The sequence below is a fragment of the Neopelma chrysocephalum genome, unplaced genomic scaffold, assembly GCF_003984885.1.
Source record: "Neopelma chrysocephalum unplaced genomic scaffold, ASM398488v2 Primary Assembly neopelma1_22b, whole genome shotgun sequence".
Classification (NCBI taxonomy): Eukaryota; Metazoa; Chordata; class Aves; order Passeriformes; family Pipridae; genus Neopelma; species Neopelma chrysocephalum.
This window is the reverse complement of record NW_020897690.1, coordinates 6,984,887-7,004,257: the sequence shown is the minus strand read 5'-3', so window position 1 is coordinate 7,004,257 and position 19,371 is coordinate 6,984,887. Positions and strand designations below refer to the sequence as shown.

At 38.5% G+C, this 19,371-nt stretch overlaps 1 protein-coding gene across 1 annotated transcript in view; it reads right to left on the bottom strand.

Moving 5' to 3' along the window:
- The window catches only part of AHRR (aryl-hydrocarbon receptor repressor), an 85,098-nt gene that overhangs the window by 44,642 nt on the left and 21,085 nt on the right, over positions 1-19,371 (bottom strand). Inside the window, exon 3 of the mRNA XM_027677630.1 lies at positions 13,412-13,593. Within this exon, the coding sequence (XP_027533431.1) occupies positions 13,412-13,593 (182 nt within the window). The remainder of the gene's footprint in view (positions 1-13,411; positions 13,594-19,371) is intronic.

The following is a 19,371-nucleotide window of genomic DNA, read 5'->3' as shown; positions in this document are numbered from 1 at the left end:
ATGGGTGTCATCTGATGGCACAATATCAGTTTAATAAATTATTTGGAACAAAATATAGAGGGTTTATGAGAAGTTTTCACTGACACTGATATACAACATAATACCAACACACAAAGACAGTGTTTTCTGTACATACGTTGAAACACTCAGGGGAGCATATAAGATTAATATAAGGTGACATATGTTTTGAAGCTATATGATTAGTAAAGTGGTTATGAAGTTGTCAATGGATTAGAGAAAGAAAACTTAAAATATGTTGGGTTTTGATTTAGATCTGATCTTTGCTTGTTTTCAGTCCTCTCCTCTCAATTTCTTTCAGTCGTTTCCAATAAGTAAGTAGTCAATTCATGTTGCAGGTTCAGAGGTGAATGGAAATAGCAGACATTTTATTTATTATAACAAAAAACTACAGGCAGAGATTTGCTTCCTCTATACCTTCAACTTGCTATATTCTATGCAGGTATAAAAAAGGGAATGCATCAAGAGGATTTCAATAGAATTTTAGGGACATGATGAGTTCACATAATATGTATTCGGCAAGATTGTTGTATATCATCCAACTTTCACAAAAGTAATTACAAGATTCTTTAAAATAGGTTTTAAAGTCTGTTTGTAATTTCTCTTGGTAAGTATTTAATTTAGTTTACCGATATGAATTCTGCTTCCACTTCTACTCATATAGATGTCAAGATTTTAAAAAATCTATCAGTTATATTATCTACATTACTGCCCCAAAAATTATAATAAAATTAAAACTGGATTTATAAAGGGGAAACCTGCTGTGCTTCATCTAAAAAAACTTCCATTTCATTTCATGGTGGGGAATGTTCAGAGCACTGACTAATATGTTACTGTTACATGAGACAGAGGAGAAAAACATCTGTGTTAGTCGCTTGGGTTTTTCTTTCTAATAGCATGAAAAAGACACTAAACTGAATGCAATTAAATTAAGAAAAGTCCTTCACCATTGAGCCAAACAGTAGGGCCATCATATTGAAAAGTGAGGTAAGCTTTGCAGAAGCCAGCTCCCTGCTCATATTTTATGGCTTCCAAACATATCAATATCTAGTCACAGCTTAGAAAGACAGGTATCTTCCACAGATTCAGCCATATAAACCATGTAATAAATCATAAACTTTTGAGTTTGACTAAATCATCAATGTATTAATTTACTTTCATTCTTCTATAAACTTCCAAAGCACATGTAGTTCTGCTTCTATGAGAGAAGATTTTTGTGCGGGAGGAATTGATGGGTCATGATTTCAGGAAGGTCATTTTGTCCATAAAGGATAACGTGAAGAAAATGAATGATAGCTGTAGGGGAAAGAGTCAAAGCTACAGAAAGAAGAGAGAGGGCTGGTAAAGATTTGATAGTTAAGGATTATTACAGTTAGATGGCCTTGATGGGAAGAAGTCAGTCATAGAGATGCCCATAGAAGTGGCAGAGCAAGTTGTTCATTCAGAAAAATGGGCAAGAAAGAGAAATTATTAGCTGATTTCTGTGGGGCACAAATTCCAGTTGAAAATCGTAATAGGAAAAAATGCTAGTAAGCACAATTAAAAACATTGTCCTTTTGTCTAGTCTTGTCACATCTTTGCAACATCCTGCCCTCATGTTTAGCCTTCAGACTGCATCTCATGAACTTCTCGGGGTCCCAGCAACCACCATGCATTTCCAGTGAGGCATTTGAGGCAGCATTTCAGAACTTCATGAGCTGACTCTTTAAAGTACTACAAAGTCCAAAAACTAAATGGTAGTCTTGTGATTCAAATTATTTTTTTAAAATCTTAGAAAGGAAGAAGCATTTCAGATTTATATCTGAATGGCAGACTCTTAATTAAAGATATTAATGAGTTTGCCTTCGAAAAAGTGTCATCAGAAATAATTCCTGGCTATACTTACACTACTCTGGTAAGCTGTGTTTCTCGGAAGGACTAATTCAGGTGGCCTTGTCCCCAGATTGACATAACCACTCTGCTTCTTGCTGCAGGACCCATCCTGTTTAATACCTCAGTCCTGTTTAATATCTTTACTGATGATCTGAAGGAGGGGATTGAGTGCACCCTCTGTAAGTTTGCAGATGACACTAAATTGTGTGGAGAGTAAGAAGGCTCTACAGATGATCTGGACAGGCTGGATCATAATGGGCTGAGGCCAATGATATATTCAATAAGACAAAGTGCCAGGTCCTGCACTTGGGTCAAAACAACCCAATGCAATGCTGCAGGCTGGGGAAAGAGCGGCTGGAAAGCGATCCAGTGGAAAAGGACATGGGAATGCTGTTTGACAGCTGGCTGAACATGAGGCAACAGTGTGTCCAGGTGGCCAAGAAAGCCAATGGCATCCTGACTTGTAGCAGAAATAGTGTGGCCAGCAGGACCAGAGCAGTGATTGTCCCCCTGTGGTCAGCACTATTGAAGTTGCACCTTGAATCCCGTGTCCTTAAACCTTCAGGATAAGAAAGACATTGAGGTGCTGGAGCGTGTCCAGAGAAGGGCAACAGAGCTGGTGAAGTGTCTGGAGCACAAGTCCTGTGAGGAGTGGTTGAGGGAGCTGGGGGCATTTAGCCTTTAGAAGAAGAGGCTCAGGGGGAACCTTATCATTCTCTACAACTACCTGAAAGGAGATTGTAGCCAGGTGGGGATTGGCCTCTTTTCCCAGGCAATTAGTGACAGGACAAGAGGATACAGTCTTAAGCTGCGCCAGGGGAGATTCATGTTGGACATCAGGAAGAATTTCTTTGTGGAAAGGGTTGTAAAACTTTGAAACAGACTGCCCAGGGAGGTGGTAGAGTCATCGGCCCTGGAGGTGTTCAAGAAATGACTGGATGTGGCACTTACTGCCACGGTCCAGTTCAAAAGGTGGGGATCAGTCAAAGGCTAGATTCAATGATCTTGGAGGTCTTTTCCAACCCAAATGATTCTGACGTTTTTCGATCCTCTTTGTTTCAGAGTTTTCTGCAGAGCTTTACTATGTGCTGTAACCCAAAAGTCAGGCAGTAGCCAAGTGGGAAGAAAAGCTAGGAGGACAATCTCCCACACTGTTCTCTAGACTAAAACTATTTGTCTTCTTTGTCTTCAAAGTCCTTTAAATTATGATGTGCCAAGATAAATTCCCTGTTCTGATGGATAAGAGGTATTGTCTTTCCTTTAAAACGTATCTGTGTTTAAAATAAGAAACAAAGTAAATCATTTTCTTGACAGTAAAGATACACGCTTCCTCTCAGAGATGGTAATCGCTCATGAAGCTGAGAACAAGTATAAACCAAGCCAAAGTTCACGCCTGGGGGAATGCTTTCCTACCTCCCATCCACTACAGCAGTGATTAGGACAAAACTATTGCTAGTATCATCTACGGTCACTGCAATTGCTAGCAATTTCTGGAGTAAAAATGCCATTTTTCCTGTAATGAAAACAAGTCTTGTTTCCATATCCAAGGAAAACATCGGTTACAGTTTACTAATCTTATACTAAGTTTTTTCTCAGTCTCAAACATCCAAACACAATTTAACTCAACAAAATTAAATCAATGAAAGTCCATTCACACAGTGCGTAGGATAATAGAATTTGATCCATAGGGGACTATGAGGGTATTTCAACAGCTGATACCAGGCTGGGCCAAGGAGGGTCTTAGCTGTGGAGGAAGGATTAAGCAAGCACAGTGCACAAGCAAGGTGAAAATCACTAAATACAAAAAACAGTGTGCAAGCCTGGATTAGATGGACCCAGCTTTTTCCTTGCCACATGCCTACATCCATCATTCATGTAGCATTCATCAATGCTACATGAAATGTATAGTGTGAGATAACCATATGTACTTAGCACAAAAGCCTACTAAATCAGAGTGGTTAAAAATGACTAAGCAAGATGTAGAAAGATGAAGAACCACTCTTAACGGTTCAAAGTATTTTGGGGACTTCCCCTAACACTGGACCAATATAGCAGCTGCAGTTTGTGGGAATACCTATAAAACCAGGCATCATGTGCATCTCTGACCATGTGTCTTGTTCTGAATGTACTTGTACCAACTGAAACAGTGGAACTCTTCCAGTGCCAAATGCCCTTTGGAGACAGTCAAAGATTCCCCTCGTGTCATTGGTCATTTCCAGCTCCCTGGTTTTCTAATCAGTCTTAATAATATCAGGAGAAACATTGAAACCTACAGGGATGTTCATTTGATAGCATCCAGCAATAGAAAAGCTGTATAAAATAAAGATCCAGAATTGAAAGGGAAAATTCCTCAAGAAGAACCCTGATGATAGTGTGCTTCCCAAAGACAGCACAAAATCTGTATAGTCCAGCCCTCCTCATGTAGATGACTGACTCAACCTAACAGCTCTGAGCTTGTGAGGTCTGGCAATATAAGCAACCCACAGCACATGACACCAGTACCCAAGGAGAGAAAATATCTGAAACTTATTTATAACGAAGTTCCTTCACTTGCCGTTACTCAAAAACAATAGGTATGGAATTTAGAACCAGTCTAAGAATGTGACACTGAACATAGTGATGCACTAACAGGTTCCCTTGATCTTCAAAGGCGACAGGAATTCAAGCAACTTAAAAGCTGCCTTGTTCTTCCTGAATATAGATTTATTCTGAAGTAAATTCTGCTTGTAAATCAACACTCTTCCAACAAAACCCATCTTGTTTGCACAAGGAGGTCCACCCTCCTACAACAAGGCACAAAGAGGAGATACAGTTCTCCTCCAAGAGTCATCAAAGGTCTCCCAGTGTTGGAGAGACCTCCAGGTTATCCAAGAGGACATGTAGTACAAAACAGCCTCAGTCATTTGTTACATGAAATTAATGGTGTTCCTAGGAAACAAGACGAAAAGAAAATAATGAACCATTAGTATAAGCACTAAGTCCCAACCAAATGGTGTCTCTGGCTATTAAATATATTTAAAACTCTAGTTAAAATAATCCACTTCTTAAAAATGGGTTACATGGGGGAGAGTCAATGGCAGCTGCTTCTCCAGAAATGAGTCCTGCCAGATCTCAGAGATGAATAAATGCAGCTATCCTGCTTAAAGTCTTGACATTTCTACTAAAATTTCACTGATGTAGTATTTTAGTATTAATTAGACAATGACTTGCAGGCAGTAAGTCTTCCTTCAATTATTTGCTTATGCACCACTTACGCAGCAGAACACTTTTTTCAATTGCTATATTGCTATGAAAATGGTAAAATTGAAGAGCAGTAGAGAGGGGAAAATATTTCTTCCATGAACAGTCCCTTTTTGGCCAAAACACTCTGAATGTTGTGGTACTTTGAATATGTTGGTTCAATACATCCAGAGGAATAACTTTACCTGTTACCCACTCTGACCATGAATGTTTCTTCTCAGTACAAGCCATTCAATATGCTATCCTAAGAAACCTAATCAACCTGAATGCTTAGAGACAATCTAATAAGTTACAACTGTGAACTAGAGTAATACATATGCTAAAGACTTTTTGTATGTTTAAAAAAAAAAAAGTCCTTTCTCTTCCAAGAAAGAAATCATTCAGGCATTCAGTTTCGGAGGAGAGGACTGGGAGTGCTCTAAATCAGTAGAAGATGTCTTTAAAAAACAAACTTGTAATTGTTAAAATATTCAAATATGCTGGGGAATTCTTGGCTCAAGGTATCTGCTTCAACCCTAACTAAGCAGAAAAACACAATGCAAATCCTAGATTTGTAAATCAAAGTACAGGTTTCATCAAAAACTAAAAGCTTGAGGATAATCTGAAAGCATCTAATTATTTACATAATGGAAATCAATATATAAGTCATACAAAGAAAAGATTGTTGGGAACAAAGAGATAGAATCAAGGAGGTTGTTGATTTAGGCAATTTATCCTGTTCTTAACATAGCCTCTCATAATACTTATTGGTATTTCAGATCTTCTATTATTTTACTTTTTCTGTATCTGTTCTAAATATATCCATTACAAAGTATTTAGAGAAAGTCCAATGAAAGGACATGAAGATGAAGAGACTAGAGCATCTCCCCTATGTGAAAAGGCTGAGAGAGCTGGAACTGTTCAGCCTGGAGAAGGGAAAGCTCAGGAGGGATCTCTTCAGTGTGTATAAATACCTAAGAAGAGGATGCAAAGAACAGCCAGATTCTTTTCAGAAGCATTCAGTGACAGAATCAGAGTAAATGGTCACAAACTGAAGCACAGGAGGTTCTCTCTGAACATCAGGAAACACATTTTCACTGTGAGGGCGACCAAGTTACCCAGGGAGGTTTTGAACTCTTCACCCTTGGAGATATTCAAAAGCCATTTGGACATGGTCCTGGGAAACTGGTTCTCAGTGGCCTTGCTTGAGCAGGGGAGTTGGATCAGGTGACCTCCAGAGATGTCCTTCAATTTCAACCCTTCTGTGAATATGGGATTCACTAAGCTTACGGTTCTAAATTTAAGGGAAAGCTCCAGGCTACTGAAACTGGCTAATAAATGAAAGAAGAAATTTTCCCTTGGAAATGTATTCCGTATAGGCCATAATTGTAGTAATAAACTCAACCATATGAATTTAGTTTCAGAATCAGTTGAATCTTGTTGTGGAAAAATTTTCCATGCTTAAGTAAAGTAAAATCTAAAAAACATATTTATACTAAAGAAACGGATCTTGTCAATCCAGAAAAAAGAGAAAAACAAAACACTTCATCTGAGAGTTTGAAAAGAAAACTCTGGGAAAATAGAATTGATAGGAAGAGACAGTGGGGTGAAAAAGGATGCCTGAGAACTCCAGTACATGCACTGCAGTGGAATCTTGGATCCTCAGAGCAGTAGCTTTGCTTCAGGTAAGCAGCACTTACACAGCAGTGTTAAATAGTGTTATGGTGCAGATTATGCACTGAAAGCAAGATCACTCTTTGTTTCCTTATCCATGAGAAGTTTTAATATCTATTTTCTGTGAGTGTCAGTGCAGTGTCATGCATGTCACAATAGAAACAGATCTGCAGTGGGGACTGCAGCACTGAATATTCAAATACTACAACAAATAAGAGCCTAAAGGGTTTAATGAGTGCATAAAGAATCTCAATCATAGTAGTATGCTATTGAGCTAGGAGAGCAACAGCCGTGGATAGTATAGGAGGAGAAAAAAGCTGAAACAGACTGCAAGTAATTGAGGATACTAAAAATCAGGCCAGCTGGGAGAAATCCTTTTTTGCTTTCTTCTTAAAAGGGAAAAATTCAATTTCTATTGAAGATAAACATTGATGGGAATTGGATCACACCAAACACATAAGAGAGTAAAAGGAAATGACCCACTAACATAAATGCTAAATCAGAGAAAGACAGAAACCACACAGCGCTTGCTATCCTGCCAAAAAAAAAAAAAAATTAAAAAATATTTAATTGGAGGGGAAAAACAGGTTAGGAGGAGGAAGGGCAGCTTCCAGGAAGTCCTGGAACTGATGGTTCTTACAGCAGCAGCAATCCAAGGCACAGCAAGATGAAGACAGTGGACCTACAGAAGGGAGACTTCAGTACACCTGGAAAAATCACAGAGGAGAGATATCTAAAGGAAATAGGACCTGGATGTTCTTTCAACAAACCAGTACGTAGGACATAAGTGTAAACTATCTCAAGGGCAGTGAAGAATGGGAAATATAAGAACAGACCAACTTAACAAAATCTTCAATGACTGGAAGCTCATAGAAAATCTTTTTTAAAAATTAGTAAAATAAAGCACAGATGTATAAGAAGAGAAATAGAAAACTCAATGCATAAAATCAGGTGTAGCAAGAAAAGGGAAGTCATAAAAAGCATGCTGGAAGTCCTTTAACCATACAAGGTTGGCAAAAGAGTTTTCTGCTTCTCAGCAGAGGGGGAGCTACAGATAATGACAAGAAAAAAGTTTAGTGTTTATTGACTCTTCTTGATTCCATCAGCTAAGATCAGATACATACTGACGAAACATCTGGAACAAGGCTGCATCTCAGGTGCTTGTATGAGTTTAGTTGCATTTGATGAGACTCATTGTGGTGTATTTTGAGACTGCACTGAAGCATAGTCAAAGCTATTACCTATTCCTCTATGAGAAATCATGATATTAAGAGGAGATTCCGAAAGACTAAAAGAGGATAAACATGGAGCTTATCTTTAGAAAACATTGGAAGAGGAAACTGAAGGATACTGGGACCACCTAGCTGAGCTTCAATCCCTAGAAAAGTCTTGAAGAAAAATATCAAACAACCTCTTTGTAAAGACTTGAAGGTAGTAAAAAATAAAAATAGAAATCAACAGGTCTGTCAAGGATATGTTGGCATGTAAAACTAAATTAATTACCTTTTACAACTGGACAGGTGGATGAGAAGAATAGCTATTATATGTCTTCTTAACTATAAAAGGCTATTGCTACTGTCTCACAACATCTTCATAAGTAAACTAAAAAAGCTGGCTGGAAGGGGGACTAATTTTAGTTCAGAAACCATACTATGAGAGAAGTTATCAGTCGTTTGCTGCAAAATGGAAGGATGCATTGCACATACGCTAGAGCAATCTTGAAAAAAAGACAAAAGCTGAGCAAAAATGATAAAGAAAATATAGCCCTTGATAAAAAAAAAAAAAAAAGGCAGGCCTGTTTTGTCTGAAGAAGAAAACAGCGAAGGAAACACGGGACAACTTCATGGCTGTAAAAGCTGAAAAAGCAAAGGTGCCACGAGAAAAGGAAGCAAAATTTTTCTTCTAGAGAAGGAGGGCTTAAACTGAAGCAGGATAGCTCCAGCTTGGATGTTAGGGATTGCCAAGGAAGGTGTGGAATCACTCATGTTGCAGATTTACAAGAGCCTTAGACAAGGACACTCAGGTTTAGGCATAGCTCATTCTCTGCTTGAGAAAGTCCATTGCAAGCCTGTTTCCTAAAATTTTGAATTCTAGGTGGAAGTAGATGAACTAACATTTGCAAACAAATTTCTCCAACTCTACTTTGTTTCTAAAATTCAGTTTAAATCCATATATAACTTCTGTCTAAGGCAGGTCAAACAACATGTCTCCATGTTTGACTGTCACTACTTTTGCAAAGATCTAGATTACAGTTTAAATATAAGACTTACAGAAACGTTTAATATATTTATTCCCAGAGTTCAGCTGTGAATCTCTACATTCCTTATTTAGTCATCCATAAATCTATCTAGATTTTTAACTTTCAAAATCAAATGAAGTCTGGAAGTAAGTAAATACAGAGAAGACACTGAAGTCTGAAATAAATACAGAGGTTCAAAGCAATACTCTGAAGGAAATTTTTGATGGGATGACACTGTTTTCATATGTGCATGCATGTCTTTGTGTTTGCATATGTGTATGTGTGTATAAATACGCATTTGTGCATGCAAAAAACGTCCAGATGGGAAAAATAACAAGATATTGAATAAAATTATGCTTTATATAAATTATGTAGTGAAGGATTTAAAATACTTCCACTTTCTAAATAATCAAAAAATTGATCCGTATCGAGGTCTCTACATTTGCTGTCTAAGACTGTAGTCAACAACATCAGCTATCATTTATCAGGAATGTTTATGGCTAGAAGGTTTAACATTAATGTAGGGTATGTTGAAGGATGATTCGAGTGGCATACTAACACAAGGTTACTTACACTAAGAACTGAAAGATGAGGAGCTTTACAGCCCTAGTTGTAATTGTGTTGGCCTATCTAAATTGTCATAACTGGCTTCTTTACAGGTACTGGGAAACTGAGTTAACTCTCTCTCTCAGAAAGGGTCTGAGACACTAAAAGCACATGGTGTTATTCCTTTGACATTTGTTTACAAAATAATTACCTATACCAGAAGGTAACAATTTAAATGACCAACAAAAGAGAGTTGGTTTAGAAGTGGAACAAGACCACCATTTTTCCACCAATGGAAAAACTGAGAAATAAGAGGTAATAAAGGATGTATTGTTGAGAGTGGTAAAGGAAGACAGACTACAATTAACAAAGATGGAATATGTCCCAGAGAGAGGCCCAGCAAACTCAAGTGGTCACAGACACCACTCCACTCTCACAGGAGCCCCACCCAAGGGAAGTCTTTGTCAGGGTCAAATGACCATCATATTTTCCTGTAGCAGTCGGTGTCTCTCAGTCTAAGCACTAATTCAGGCCCACGTTCCTTTATACAAGAGATTTGGTGCGATTGGAAGGTTATTGCTGCAAGCCATTTTTAAGTGCTTATCAGGAAAATGCAAAATGACTAAATGCATATAGCTTGGGGGGAGTGGGACTATTAATAGAGCCTCTGCCAACTGATAACAGACATATGAAGACTCTAAAACAAGTAGACAGAAGAATCATTCCGAACCAAAAGGAGAACATCTCTAAGAATGAGGGAGGGAATCAACCGCAACAACTTCAAATAAATCCTTGGAATATCGGTCCCCAGATCTAAATTTTGGAAAGGAACCAGGCCTTTGCTTAAACAATTTAACCAAGATGAACTGGCCATTTACTTCAAGGTACTGACATATAATGGTCACTAAAAACGGAATAAATGACAAACAGATATTCTTCATCCCCTAATACCTCGTTCTCTGCAAAACGATTTTCATACTTGAAGTCAATATAGTGTGGTCATGCCGTGCTCTCCAGTTGGCTATTGTTCTTTATAAATATGTTTGTGCTGCACACTGACTACTGTAGATTAGCTACTGAAAGGACACCTAGTGGAAGTAAATGAGTGTGTCTAAAAACCACTGGGACTGTTGAAGTTAATTACAATTGTCACAGGAATTGCTGAACTATTATGGGTCGAATCTGCAACATAACATATGAACTTATGTGTCAAATAGCACTACTCGTATTTTCTAAAAAATGACAAACAGTATTCTTAAAAGCACATTTTAAAAACCTGAAATTTACACTTAACTTCCTCAAAACTCAGATAATAGTTTTTTAAACAAAAGATGCACATTACTGCGTATCACAGAAGATTATGGATTTTAATTGTCCTGAATCTCCACTGCATCCATTTTAGGAACATCAGATAGCCAAAAAGAACTCACTACAGATATATTTTGCTTGATATTCAAGTCAAATTTCATCTTGGGCATCATCATTCCTTGGGTCCTCCATTGTGCCACTCTAAAATATCTTAAGCAATTCCTTCCCTTCTTGTCTTTCTCTGCTATGAAGAGAAACATTTGAGAATGTACACATTTGAGCTAATTTTACTCTTTTTTTTCTTTGTCTATCCAACTTTATAGTCTTGCTTATGTTTATCCCAAACCCCTCAATATGTGCTAATGCCCTTGTGACCAGGAGATGCCCACATCAGAAAGCTCTGTTCCAGATGGAGTCATGCTGGTCTCATGCAGAGAGGGATTATAACCTTCCTGTGTAGTGACATGCTGCCTCTGGGCAAACAGACCAAAATCCACACTTGGTTTTCTTGTTTATGTCAACATATCATATTACAGGCATGGAACAATTTGCTGACCACTGTCCCCCTTCGATTATTGTTTTTATGTTCTCTTTTCTAGGTTTCTCATTTCTATTGAAATGTATTAATTTTCCCTGAGTGAATTAGTGCAGATTTACAAGGCTATTTTTCCAGAAATGTTTCTTTATCCAATTTTATAACATCTCTGTATGTCACTGGTCTGTTCTCTGTCCTCCGTGTTTATAACAGCTCCCAGTTTAGTGCCATCCTTTGATTTAAAAAGCCACAAACAAAAAATTCTTGCTCTTCTATCCTCTTTCATCACAACAAAGATTGAAACACTGGGGTGGATATTTTTTGTTTGCTTTTTTAGGTGACTTCCTACCAAAGTTTTTGCTTAAAAAGACAGATTTTGCTGTATTTCTCCAAAACTACAAGGAAGATCATGATACCCACGAAGGATATGGCAGCTTCTGCCCTTACCCAAACATTAGCAACCCTTCCTCATGCAGTTCTGTTTCCACAGCTCACCTCTTCTCCACTTCACCCGTCTGAAGTTCCAGCCTGCTCTCGTCTTAAAATGGCATGTAGTTTCCTTCCTTTACTATAAACAATGCTAACTGTAACCTTAGTTTCATGATGTAAACATTTAAAAATAAGAATGAAGGGAACACAAACGATGTGTTCAATTAGGTAATTTGGGGATTAAATTAAATGAAGTCTCACAAAGCACTGAACATGGAACATTTCAGCATAATGAAGTCTGGGTTTACTTGTTTTGCTTTTATCTCATCCCTTTAAAAAAGGGAGACAGTGGATCTGAGAAACTCTGACAGAAGAGTAGTAAAGGCAGATATTATTGCTTGTGAATCTGAAAGAAACAAAAAGTAAAGTTCAGAGGAAGGTACCATAACACCCAGGTATGTGCTCAAAGGGAAAGAGAGGCACTCTGTAAACTGCAGGATGCTGGAGGCTGGGCAACCAACCACCACTGTTGACATGGGAGGCTCCTGCTATCAATGTCAGCTCCTGCAATGATGTCAGCTTGTAAAATACGCTGCAGCCTGCCAAAGTATCTTCAACCTGGCATTTCTTTTAAACTAAAATATATTTTAAAAGCAAGAAACCAACTAATAGATATTGTTCTCCAGGTAAAGCCAAAAAATATATATACACTGTGCATAATAAGGAATAGTAACAGGAAGAAGTAGCAAAGAGTAGTAAAGGAAAAATAATGTCCATAAAAAAAAAATACTTCTGTTTATCTCTGCAGTCCACCTATGAGTTTTGGTCAACTTTACTCCTTCAAATGGACTTTTTTTTCTGTTCTAAAAAAACAATTCTAGAGACGATTTTCATGGTTAAGTCCCTAATCTGGATTTTGCTCTTGTGAACTCTTCAGCAACAGAAGAAACTCAAACTGTCTTCAAATTTGGAAGAATTTATGTGCATCTGAAAATGCACATTTGGCTTTCATTGTGTCGTGTGCCAGACAGCTACAAAAACAAAGCGTAGCCTCGTACAGCTTTAATCAACACTTTAAACTTTGAACCTCTCTTATCCTAAAAGACAGTGATCATTTTGGCTTTTCAAGCAAGCCCATTTCCTTCTGGCATACAGCAAACACAGGCAATACAGGCATTGCTTGACTTTCACATCATACTTAAACAGGCATTTTAAAAATGCGTCATTAACAGCTTCAAATAGGGAGTTCAAAGTATCTACAGGTATTACATCTGTCCCAAACTTCTTGGTCAGTTTAGTGATTTTAAAATTGTGCTTTCACATTTCCTAAAGCCTACTGAGAAAAGATGGGCGTTATCCTATTATTTCATGAAAAACACAGAAACGGCATAGGAAAAAATGCATGAAACTTCCAACGCAATATCCCATGCACAAAATAAATTCAACCACGTATTTTTTCCATGTCTTTATCAATGTAATACTGCTTGTCACTTTTACTCAGGCTTAATACAAAGCAACAATAAATTAGAGAGATACTTTTAATGGGATGTTGATATCTTAAGGCAACCTACCTTGAAAGAAACTTTTGACTCGGAGATAGCTGACACTAAGGCGCAAGACGGAAAGTTTGTCCAGCTTTGATACGATGTCAGGTGGAAAAGGCAGGAGGCTGGCCAGATGGTCCAGTTCTGCATTCAGACGGTCCCTGTGTCTCTTCGAAGGATTCGATTTTTCATTCCCGACTGCAGGCCTTCTGTGGTGGAGAACACATTTTCGATTACCCGTTTTACTTCCAGGTAGTACAACCAGAGACTGAGATGTTGTATGCAATTAGTTGATAACAGGAATACTTCACTTAGCTTCTATGGAAATCTTTAAAGTTTCTGTCTCCTGCCAAAAAGAGATTTACCATACTGCATTTGCCATGGTGCAAAGACATGGACATTGGCTTCTCTTTTCACATCTGCCCAGTGAAAAACACATGGTATCTCTTGCTCAGGACCCTCTGACGTTAAGGGAGTGGGTACTATCTTCCTGTTCTAGTCAATACCAGAAAAACAATTTCTCTTCTATGTTGTACAAATAAAGGGCAGATCAGCAGAGGAAAATTACTGTGACTAATGCATGAACCCATTCAATACCCCACTGTATTCATCCAAAGCATCTTAGTTCCCTCCATGTAATGACTCAAAGTTAACCTGTGGGTCAGGAGATAATTAAGAAAAGAGCCCATCTTTAGACATGATTTTTAAAAGTATGGGAGGCAAGGTAAAGAGCCGTTCTTTCATCAAGCTCAAAAATCCTGTGTACATTCTCACATTTACCTTCCTACATCAGAAATAACAGAGATAAGAATTTGGTTTCTCTCTTAAGAATGTTGATATTCCTTGCAAAACAGAAAGACCTATGTTACTCAGCTTTCTAGGCCAAGCACTCCTAGTCCATCCCCATTTTGTGTTCCTCTCGTGCAATGTACAGTACTAGATAAATTAGAAAAGCTGTTGTGAAAATTCTTTAAGATGAAATACATCACAAATGAGGAACCTCAATTTTTGAGTGTCCGCTGATGTTGTCACAGAACATGTAAGATGTTGTTCCCAAGAGGGAGAAAAGGAAAAGCCGGTGCACTTGCAAACAGAAATGGGAACATTATTTCCAGCATGACAGTGAGAGGTGCTCAATGCTGAAGCACAGATTTATCTATTAAACATGAAGACCTGAGCAGAAATTTGAGAAGGTGGTTCCTTTCAGTAGACAGCTATTGCTGGACCCAGCAGCAGCCAAATCCCACAGGACACTGGAGCTATAAACTACACTGATCCATGATCTCAAAGGGAGTGCAGCAGTCCAGTGCTATAGTTAACCTGGCATGTCCCAGGAACTTTGGGCTCTGTCAGCTGGACCTTCACTCTGGTAATGCCCATGTTCAAGTTTTTACTGTAGCACAGTGCCGTGTTCCTCCTGAGGCACCTTCTCCTGAATAAGAGACATTGAGAGAAAAATCAAGGAGGGAAGGATGGAAAAATACTTAAGCGTTGGAAATGGTAGGCAAGAAAAATATGGTTGTGCTAACAGTTTCCACTTTCACCTCACTAAAGCCAAGGATCATGATGCTATGTAGCTAGCTGGCACTCCAGCGGCGTATGAGAGTAAAACTAATTATTTGTTGCACTTTACTACTTCATTTCCATGTTTCACACGTTTACTGCATTCTTCAATCATAATTTTCATTTTGAGCATTAGTATTTCACAAAGTGGTTAATGTGTTAAATTATAGAAGTATTAATTTACCATAACTGAGATCCTAAAAAATCATGCATATTAGTAAATCGTGCAATTAGTAAAACAAAAATCAATGTTTTGTATGTGTGATTGCTGCTAATTGAAAACCTCTTAAAATAAATTAGTTATGAAAAATTCATTGCTACTTCTGAGAGCCTCACTTCATTTTAAGAGGACAACATCAATGGACAGAGTGAATGAAATAAAAATATTTGAGGTAGGTGTCAGTGAATATATATCTAATTTCTGGTTTTTCATTCAAAACTGCCAATACTGAAATGTGGCTCTTCAATAACTTAATGAGTTGCTCTCAAAGACATGGAGAAGACTTCGTTGATTTGGATCAATGAACAACTTTTCACCACTAGAGAGCAAATATGCAATAAATAAAGTAATCAACAAAGATGAATACTTTTTTTCACTTTTTCTGAGCTAACTATTTTTTGCAGTATATCCTGAAGCTCAGCCATCCTATGAGAACAGAATGATGTCTGACCTGTGAGAGCAGTAGTATTGTGGTAATATAGCCTACAGCTGAGCAGAAACTAAAGAACATAAGTTTTTGCTAATTGGTCTTTACGTCTGACAAACCAGCTGAAGCAAGGAAGCAATTTAGGACAGAAAAAATTAATTTTAATAAGGAAAATTAAACTGATGAGTTCTAAAGATGGAAATTTTCAAGAGTAACATGGGATAGAAATAGAAGTTGTTCAAGTCTATTTATCACATAAAATAGTGACTGCTTTATGCCAGAGAGGAATGGTTTGAGGCAATTAGGTGGGCTGCCTTTGTACTGCCTGAAAGAAATAGTTTTCTGGAGGCTGCAGGGAATGGTGTAAAAAGACCACGGGAGAAAGTTCAGGACAAAGACTTCCTGAAAACTCAAGGAAATGATTCAGTAAGGGGTGAATCCAAACAAACAGGGGTTTGATGTAAATTGTAATTAGGTGCCAAGTGGATGCAATTTAAAACAATGCCAGTGAGTTCCACGGAAAGGCTAGCTTAGCTTAGCTAGCCATAAACAGAAAGGGGCAGGCAGAGAGATTCTTCAGTGGGTTGCTTTGAGGCAAATGGAAATTCTGGCCTTTATTTTGGGCTGAAAGTAGATGGTGCTTGTTGTGTTTGTGTTAAACTCAGGATTGTAAAACTGTAAACAGAGATGTAGCACTCACTCTGATATCTCATTTACTCTGCTTTCCATATAACACTACTGCAGTAGAGTAGTACATGTAATTAAAAAAACAAAGCTGGCTTTCCCTTCCTTACACTGCCCAAATTCTGCCCTGCAGTAACAAGTACTTGTACCTGCACAGAATGCACATTACCAGTCCCTGTGTGGTGGGAGCTGAGTGTGGCAGCTGGTGCAGAGGACATTTTCTGTTTCGGTGGTACATAAGGCATTGAGCCATTTGCGCATTAATGATTCAGTGTGCCCATGACACACAGACCGCCACTAGTGTAAACCAGTTTGGTGAGCTTGCAGAGGAATTTCCTGCGACTGCAGCTCTGTCTGCTGTTCCCTACCCTCTGCGGGAGCCCTGCCCTGTTAATGAAAAGTTCACTCTCAATAAGTTTTTTAAGTATGCCTAAGTGTTAAACCTGCAGATGATCTGAACTGAGAAAAATCTAACCACTTACTGTGACAGCATGGTTTTAGTAAGAAGGGAAAGGGAAGCGAGAGACCGGGAAATGCAACAGATAGGCTAAATGCAAAGTAACAGCAAGATGGTGATCATGAACATAGTGACCAGCACCCACAGCCACTGAGCTGTGCTTGCACATTGCATAGAAATCCTGGCAGAGCTGAGCTCCAGTGCCAGCTGTATATGTGCATGTGGTCTCCATCTCCTATGAACCAAAAGGACTGAATGAGAGAAAGCTGCTTAAGGGAAAGGGGGCCCTTTGCCTCCTTCTATCTCTTCTGCCTCTTCACAACAAGGAAAGGCAAAAGCAGAACTAATGGTCAAGAAGATGCCACACTGGCAGAGCAGATGAGAGGTGGAATAGTGTGATACCAAGTAAGAGGAAGGGCTATGCCACAGAGGACCTTAAAATGAGAACTAGGAAGCTGGAGAGAACTGCACCTCCCAAGGTCTCTACCCTGTCACAGGTATGGTTCTGACTGAAGTGGGCAGTATGGACCAGTTACAGATACACTCAGAGCTTAGGCAGCTATAGCTTGCCTTTAAAGAGCCATAAAATATTATAAGAAAGGTTTTGTGGAGGGAGAGGTTTTCACAAGATGCCAGGGTTTGAGATGAAGAAGTGGCTGAAGTTCCCAAATGGGAACTGTCCTGAAACATTGCCTTAGCATTTCTAAGTACTAATTTCAGCACAGTGATTTTAGCTTGAGGTTAAAAAACAAGATCTCTTTAATTTCCAGATGCTTGAATTACCAGTAAAATGTTAGATTTCCACAGGAAATAAACACTTGGTAGAGAATGTTTCCTTTAGTCAAAATGCCGGCTGTCTGGCTGAAAGGCATATCTTATGGAAAATTTTTCAATCAGTCTGAGCTCCAGGTGTTTGAACTGTGTCCATAAAAGCCAAAATTCCTTAGTGTAGATCACATCTAATGGGGCTCATTTGGAAGTTTTCTGGGGCAAAAGGAGAACAGTTAGGGTTTTTTAATTTGTTTGCATGTATAAAAGTAGAACTCGAACCTGAGGTATTGTCTGAAGAATGGCAACCTATTGAAGACAGTTCTGCTAGTTCTGTCTAGAGAAGAGAAACATATTAGTTCCTCCCAGTAAAACAAATTTTCCACACATTCTGCCCGAGTCTTGTGGGTCTCTGCATTCTCTCGTGGAATTTCTTTATACGTTTTCTTCACTGTTCTGTAAAACTACCTCAGAATAGAATTTATTAAAATATTAGTGAACATAAAGAACAATATCATTCTGTGATATCCTAGATTATAAACCAGCTGCAGGATTACTACCCAGATTGATCACAAAAAGCTGATGTAGAGTTAGAGAGTCAGCCTCCTGGGATGCACTGTGTATGGGTAAATATAAACATCCCAGTTGTTCTGCAGAAGGGAAAGCTGCACCTCTGTCTTTTAAATCCTAACCTTTGAAAGGACTCATCCATGAATCCCTACTAAGATCCAAGTATCCTACTCAGATTGAGGCACCTGAGCTCGCTTATTCCTTTGTTAAGAGAAAGTTTAATTCTAGAGATTAATGTTAAAAAGAGAGGAGTCATCACTAGGACTGGCCAAAGAATATCCATCCACTTTCGTTCCTGTGAAAAATTAGGTTTTACAACTGAACAATGCTCATCCCAAAACAGGTGGCAATATCTACTTTGATTCATTATTAGAATGACAGGGGGTAAGTAGAACAAGGCTGAGGAGAATGTGCTGTGCTATGAAATCAAACACGAGAAAAAAGCTGTAACAAAGATGGTATGACATGAATCAAAATCATGGTTAAATATGCTGCTCAATTAATAGGCTTCGTCTACTCTTCTAAACTCAAGATAAATTATTCAAGGCAGCGTAGCAGTAAGGATATCTTGGAGTCCTGAGATGTCATTAAAACCAGTAGGACTGAAGGACATAGACTGTGAAAGGAGCTCTGTCTGCCAGTCTGTCTGGGGCATTCAGAGCCTCTTTAGATGAAAATAAGTCCCTGAGTGAGGGAATAAGCACAGGAAAGGCTTACCAGAGACTAAGCCCACAAACAGATAAGGTTTGAGGAAGAGACCAGTGTTGCTAGGAACTGAGAAATCATCCTCAGCAAATGGTAACTAATCACAGAAAATAGACTGCTGTTTCCAGTGTGGGGGCTCAGTATTCTAATAATCCAAATATTTTCCTTTGTTTTAACCAAAACCATGTTTCTTAATCAAAATTGTCTGTGTCCTAGCTTGATAAGCTCATGCTCAGGTATCTGCTCTGCAACGTCATAGTAAAGCTATTTTCAAGGTAGCATTACTTGCAGTGTTTCCCAAGACAGAAACTTGGTTCTGTCAAAGTGAGTGAGAATTTGCTTCTGAGTTTATTGAAGTCAGAACTTCAAAAAAGGCTAATGAGGTCATTTCCGTCGTTTATTAGCAGGTAATTTTCTTAGCCATTGCGCTTATCTAGAAGTCATCTTCGAGAGAAGTTCTAGCTAGCATGTAAACTCCAAACATAAATCTGAATGTTTATCAAAGCAACTTCAACTTTCCTTCCTTACAAAAGTAATGATCCATAAACAGTTTTCACAGAGGTAATTTAATGTACTGGAGTGGTTCCACACCT